This window comes from Lithobates pipiens, unplaced genomic scaffold (assembly GCF_037356315.1).
Source record: "Lithobates pipiens isolate NorthernLeopardFrog02 unplaced genomic scaffold, aLitPip1_a1.2 Scaffold_1, whole genome shotgun sequence".
NCBI lineage: Eukaryota > Metazoa > Chordata > Amphibia > Anura > Ranidae > Lithobates > Lithobates pipiens.
In genome coordinates, this window is record NW_027507685.1 from 177672472 (window position 1) to 177679582 (window position 7111).

Below are 7111 nucleotides of genomic sequence, written 5' to 3' on the forward strand. Positions count from 1 at the left end.
ATGTCACGGAGCTGCTGTCAGCGCTGTATGTCACGGAGCTGCTGTCAGCGCTGTATGTCACGGAGCTGCTGTCAGCGCTGTATGTCACGGAGCTGCTGTCAGCGCTGTATGTCACGGAGCTGCTGTCAGCGCTGTATGTCACGGTGCTGATGTCAGTGCTCTGTATTACGGTGCTGCTGTCAGTGCTCTGTATCTCCTGCACCCTCTTGTTTGCCTACCCTGGTCCCTGACCTTCCCTCTCCTCCATTGCCTTCATTAGCTCCATAGTCCTGAATTGTCAGAACAATTTCCCAAATAAAAAAAAAATGCTTGTAGTTATCGATCCCAAATTCACCTCATACATGTATTATGCTATTGTCCAGGTGGTGGGACTACGTGCTACCCCCTAATAATTACCCCGTGGCCGCAAATTCGACCTAAAGGTTTGCGAAATTCGCCTCCCATTGAAGTCAATGGAGCCCGCGGCGAACGGTCGTTTTCGCGAACGTTTGTGTCCGTTCGCGTTTCGCGTTCGCGAAACGTCCCGTCGGAAGTTCGTCCATCACTATATATCGATACCAGTATCTTACCAGAATCATCCACTAATCTGATATCTTCTTCTGAGACAACACCAGAAGAGTCTAGCAAAGGCACATCAACAACATCATTCAGTATTACAAGCAGTTCTCTACCTTCAACAAACAACATAGTATCATCGGCATCTACATCAGTATCAAACCCAAGTGGTATTACTTCTTCTAGTACAAATACTACTAAAGAACCTGCATCACCCACTAACCTGCTTACTGATAGCACCTCTTCCAGCATATCAGATGCATTTGTCATAAGTATGACAACTCCTTCTAATAATGATATCAGTAGCAAGCTAACTTCAGCAAATATAGAACCAACTACAAGTAACAGCCACACAACACCAGTGAATGCACCAAAATTTACAGTGGGTGAAACAACAACTTCTTATAACAGTAGTACACAACCAACATCAAGCACACTCCAGCCAGTATCAACCAATAATGCAACTATATACTTTGATCTATCAGCTTCAACTCCCACGACAACTTTTTTTAGCGACACTAGTAAAAATCCAGCACTAACCAAATCTGAACCAGCATCAAACATCACAGAAACATTTCCTAGTACTTCAGCACCTACTTCTAGCCATGACCCAAAAACTCAAGCAGCATCTAGTAGTGTGGACAATATCTTTACCAGTACCATTAGTACAACAGAAATGGCTTCAAGTACTTCAAGTTCAGCTACTTCCTCTACTATGGCACCAGCTACTAATGAGATCACTAGTTCAAGCAACCAGCCATTGACAACTAGTATTAAACAAGTATTTAATGCTACTGAAATTACACAGAACACTGTTCAACCTACATCAGCGACATCTCAGCCTGTATCACATAGTACAGATCCATCATCGAGTGTTGCAGCATCAACGGTGTTAAGTGTTTCTGATTCCACTGCTAAGACTGAGGCCACCACTATCAAGGCTAATACAGTCACAGCCTCAAGTGTGCTCCCACCAAGCACCAGTATTGATTCTGGTAATGATAACATTAACCAACCAGCAGAGGCTAACAGCACAACACCTTCCAACACAGCTATGGTTAGCATGTTGACTACTGTCATTAAGGAAACCAGTACCAATGAAGCTACAACTAGTAGTACAGCAGCATCTACCAGTAATGTCCCACTAGGTTTTACATCATCAAGATCATCACCATCAACCCAAAATACAAGCATGGCGTCTTCCAGCGTTCATATGATGACCCAACCAATATCAAGTATTAGTAGTGCTTTATCTACCCAAACAATTACCAGTGCCCCACCCATACCTACAAATAGCACTATGTCTAGTCCATTACTAACTGGAACAACTATTAACAGCATGTCAACCACTTCTGGTAATTATACCACTAACCAGACAGCTTCAACCAGAATCTTAGCATCTCCAAATAACCTTGCCAGCAGTCCGGCTACACCTGTAAATAATCTTACAATATCATCAACAGCAGCACCTGTTAATATGTCTACCTCCTCCGGTAATGGTACAAATGTCCAAACAGCATCAACCAACAGCCCATCAACATCTTCCAGCGATAGCACCAGAAGTCCATCAATTACCATAAACAATACAGCCTCTTCAGCAACCTCAAGCAATTTAGTACCTTCAAACACTAATACAACAATACCTTCTACTGAAACATCTTCCACGACAGCCTCCAGTACACAACATTTTTCTAGCACTGATGCAAAGGTGTCTTCTGTAACGGAGAACAACTCATCTACAAGCAACAACACGGCAGGTAAGTAGGTCTATAAGTATAACTAGAAAGTGAAAAGTAGAATAAATGATGACACCATAAAGAATGAGTCTCTGAAGTAACACTGAAATCTTCTTTCAGATGTCACAGTCTTTTCCCCAGCCGATGTTCTGGCTCCATGGAAGATCATTGTCATTTCCTTGGCTGTTGCCTTGGGAACATTTCTTCTTGTTGGAACAACATTACTGGTAGGTAATGGTCTTCTTCACAACTTTTTTGCCTTCAGCTGCCTCTTCCTACAAGAGAATCTCCTCCCCACTGTTATGGGTCATGTACACAGGTGCTCATACAGTTCCTGCGCCTATGAAAGGTTGTACGGTGCATTATTTGTGTCCACTTGCAGCTTGTACTTAAACAAAATAAACACTAGTGGTGCTGTACACAGTAATGTACACTGCAGACATTGTGCTATTAGGTCATGTCAGAGGTTCTCTATGACTGTACCGACTGCAAGTAGGCATGAATGGAGCATGTGCCCCTTATCAGAGTCCATATACACATAGCCTTTATATCTGGATCATTAAGGGGCACCATAAACATATAACAGTGCTCCGATGTTATGTAATGAACCAGGCATTAAAAGATCTTCCAGGGCCTTGGAGGCAAACTTGTATGATGTTACTTTGCATTTGGGCTGGGCAAACCCCTGGAATGAGATGGCCAATAAAAAAAACACATACACAGCAGTGACCAGCTGAATTTCAATCTTTGTAGCTCCCTGCCATGAGAACAGACTAGCACAATGGGAGTGATAACCCCATGCACATCGAATGTGTGAATGGGGGAATTGGCACATTTTATTTTCATTCAACACCCTGGTTGAATGAAAAAAACATATATAATGTATGGCCTGTGTAAGGGATCATATTATAAAAGATCAAATCTCAAACTCACTCAAGGAGCTCCATACATTTGCCAGCAAATATTTTACCTGATGAAACAAGCTCATTAATTCTAATTAATGTATTTTCTACTCAGTTGCATGCTCGTCACAAAGGATTTTCCAAGATCTGGATTTTTTATGGTAAAGCAAAACTTCAGGCTAGCAAAAAAGAGAAAACATTCCATATGTATGTAGTTGAAAAAAACCTCCCAAATACCTTTACCTTCTCCCTTATTTAGCCCTTTATTATGGTTATTCTTTGCTGTGCCAGTAAAAGGTCAAATCTTGGGTTAGTAGGATATTGGTGACCATTTTCTAATAATACATGAAAGAAAGTTCAGTTCAGTTTTTGAGAACTTCCATAAAAGGCTGTGTGAATTGTTAGTGCTTACCTGAAATCAGTCTATCACTTTTTGATTGAAGAAAAAGATCTAATATGTTCCCACAAATTACAAGCAGGGGTGAGCATGTATGAAGCCCAGATAAATGATCAGACCTGCAGTAGGTGGTTCAATGAACCAAGCTACAGTAATGCACTTTGTTCCCCTAGAACATCTGGATGTCTGTAAGTTACCTCTATCCATTGTCTATATTAAAAAATCATAGTTTATGACTTTTTTATTGATCTTTGGGCTCATGTCCTATATACAGTTGTGCTCATAAGTTCACCCTGGCAGAATTTCTGATTTCTTGGCCATTTTTCAGAGAATAGTAATGATAACACAAAAACTTTTCTTTCACTCATGGTTAGTGTTTGGCTGAAGCCATTTATTATCAATCAACTGTGTTTACTCTTTTTAAATCACAATGGCAACACCCAAATGACCCTGATAAAAGTTGTACATACCCCAGTTCTTAATACCATGTATTGCCCCTTTAACATCAATGACAGCTTGAAGTCTTTTGTGGTATTTGTGGATGAGGCTCTTTATCTTCTCAGATGGTAAAGCTGCCCATTCCTCTTGGCAAAAAGCCTCCAGTTCCTGTAAATCCTTGGGCTGTCTTGCATGAACTGCACATTTGACATCTCCCCAGAGTGGCTCAATGATATTGAGGTCAGGAGACTGAGATGGCCACTCCAGAACCTTCACTTTATTCTGCTGTAGCCAATGACAGGTCGACTTGGCCTAGTGTTTTGGATCATTGTCATATTGGACTGTCCAAGTACATCCCATGTACAGATTCCTGGCTGATGAATGCTAATGTTCCTCCAGTATTTTTTGATAACATACTGTATTCATCTTGTCAAGAATTTTGACCAAATTTCCTGTGCCTTTGTAGCTCACACATCCCAAAACATCAGCAATCCACCTCCGTACCTTTCATCATAGGCCTTGTTGACTCCTTTCCAAATGTAGCGTTTATGGTTATGGCCAAAAAGCTAAATTTTGGTCATCACTCCAAATGACTTTGTGCCAGAAGGTTTAAGGCTTGTCTCTGTGCTGTTTGGTGTATTGTAAGCAGGATACTTTGTGGCATTTGCGTAATAATGGCTTTCTTCTGGCGACTCGACTATGCAGCCCATCTTTCTTCAAGTGCCTCCTTATTGTGCATCTTGAAAAAGCCACACCACATGTTTTCAGAGAGTCTTGTGGTTCACCTGAAGTTATTTGTAAGTTTTTCTTTGCATCATGAACAATTTTCCTGGTAGTTGGGGCTGAAATTTTAGTTGGTCTACCTGACCGTGGTTTGGTTTCAGCAGAGCCCCTCATTTTCCACTTATTGATTAGAGATTGAACACTGCTGATTGTCATTCTCAATTCCTTGGGTATCTTTTTATATCCTTTTCCTGTTTTATACAGTTCAACTACCTTTTCTCGAAGATCCTTTGATAATTCTGTTTTCCTCATGACTCAGAATCCAAAAACGTCAGTGCAACACTGGATGAAAGATGCAAGGGTTTGTCAGGAGTCCAGAAACGCATTGACCTTTTATACACACACACTAATTACAAGCAAAGAGATCACAGGTGAAGATGGCTACCTTTAATAGCCATTCAAACCCCTTTGTGTCAACTTGTGTGCATGTTATCAGGCCAAAATCTCCAGGGCAAGTAAACTTTTGATCAGGTTTATTTGGGTAGTTTCTGTTGCCATTATGATTTAAAAAAAGTAAACGCAGTTGATTGATAATAAATGACTTCCTCCAAACACTAACAGTGAGTGAAAGAAATGTTTTTGTGTTATCATTCATATTCTCTGAAAAATGGCCAAGAAATCTGAAATTCTGTCAGGGTATGTAAACTTATGAGCACAACTGTATATATACACATTTTGGTTAAGCGTTCCCACTCTAGCAATTTCTCATGGTTTTCACTATGTCCATGTGATCTTTGGGGAGCTGCTCCCAATGTGGGTTTACCACCTAGGAACAACTCAGTGCACTTGGTTCATTGGATTATTTATACTGTCTAAATACATACCCTACCCTGATCTCAATCCAACAATGTGCACAAGAGGCTGGGCTCTCTCAGCTCTCTCCCTCCTCATTGACTCAGATACAGCAGCGGGAGCCATTGGCTGTCAATAACAGCCAGTGAGGAGGGAGCTGGGGACAGGGCCGAGATGTGTTCTGTGTGTCAATGAGTCAGGAGCAAGCAAGTAGGAGTGCCCCCATAGCAAGCAGCTTGATATGGGGTCACTCGGCTGAGGGGAGCCGAGCAGAGGAGGATTGGGGCTGCTCTGTGCAACACCATTGTACAGAGCAGGTAACTAAGATGTTTGTTATATTATTTTAAAAAAAGAACGAAGCTTTACAATCGCCTTAAATCCTACTTCAACTAATGCATATTTTATTTTACAGGTTATATATTACCTAAGAAGAGATACTCACTACGTTGTTTCTGGTTCCTCTATTTAATGTGGACTACCTTGCAAGTGTCAGAATGATGTTAACTTTACAGTGTTACACAGAAAAGATGTTTGAGACCTTCTGCTCCTCCTGGTCATTGAGTGCATTACATGAAGAGTACAACAGAGGCTTCATGGACATTGTAGGATGAACTGTGGTCAGCTATACCTGACCTCCAAAACCCTCTGGAAAAGTACCAGATTTTTTTTTATCTCTGTTTGTATGGTACATATGATATGTACCGAAGTGCAGTGGCGTAACTAGAACCTTCAGGGCCCCGATGCAAGAAACCATGAAGGGCCCCCCTGAACCCCAGCCAGGGCCCTTCCCTCCGAGTCCGGCGGTGGAACTCTAGGGCGTGGTCACAGGTATGACCTTTGTGAGCCCTGTAGTTCCACCACTGGTATCAGTAGTTTTTTATTTTTAGGTGCCCCATTGGGGGACTTTCCCTAGGCAGGATGGGGTCATCGTCCCCAGAAGAGATGAGGTCCTTTTCTCCAGGGCAGATGAAGTTACTGCCCCCAGGTGAGAAGGGGTCCCTGTCCCCAGGGGAAGTGGGGGTCCCTGTCCCCACGTGAGAAGGGGTCCCTGTGCCCAGGGGGAGATGGAGGGGGTATGTAATGGTGTGTGGAGGATGGGGTCCTCTCACTCACCATGACCAAGCTGTAGGCCGCACACTCATCCATGTTGGCCTGGGCTCCATCCAGTGTGCTGGACGGGCGATCAGCATATCTCCCAGAAAGACCTTTCATCATCTGTGTATGGCGGGGGAGGGGGGGGGCTGGCAGACAAGCCTGCAGTGTCCTCCTGGGAGCTGACTCTCATAGGGATGCACTGCATCTGTGTGCTTAAAGTTTGTTTACCCGGGAGAAGTATGCAGTTTAGTGTGGGCCGGACTCCGGGGGGGGGGGACTCTGGCTGGGGAGAACAGACATCGGACTGAGCAGCAATGCATGGAGCAGGAGAGGGGTACTATGAGGAGCCGGCTGAGGACACAGGTCATGCAGGGAATGCACAACTAAAGAGCAGCCAGTGCGATAGTCGAGCA

At 43.1% G+C, this 7111-nt stretch overlaps 1 protein-coding gene across 1 annotated transcript; it reads left to right on the top strand.

Annotated features, from left to right (window-relative positions):
* The first annotated feature begins 553 nt into the window (after positions 1 to 553).
* On the top strand, positions 554 to 6863 carry LOC143979700 (uncharacterized). Its single transcript, XM_077478949.1, has 3 exons — positions 554 to 2312; positions 2412 to 2518; positions 6016 to 6863. The coding sequence occupies exons 1-3, from the start codon at positions 830 to 832 to the stop codon at positions 6070 to 6072; spliced, it is 1647 nt and encodes a 548-aa protein (XP_077335075.1). The 5' UTR covers positions 554 to 829; the 3' UTR covers positions 6073 to 6863.
* Positions 6864 to 7111: the final 248 nt, after the last annotated feature.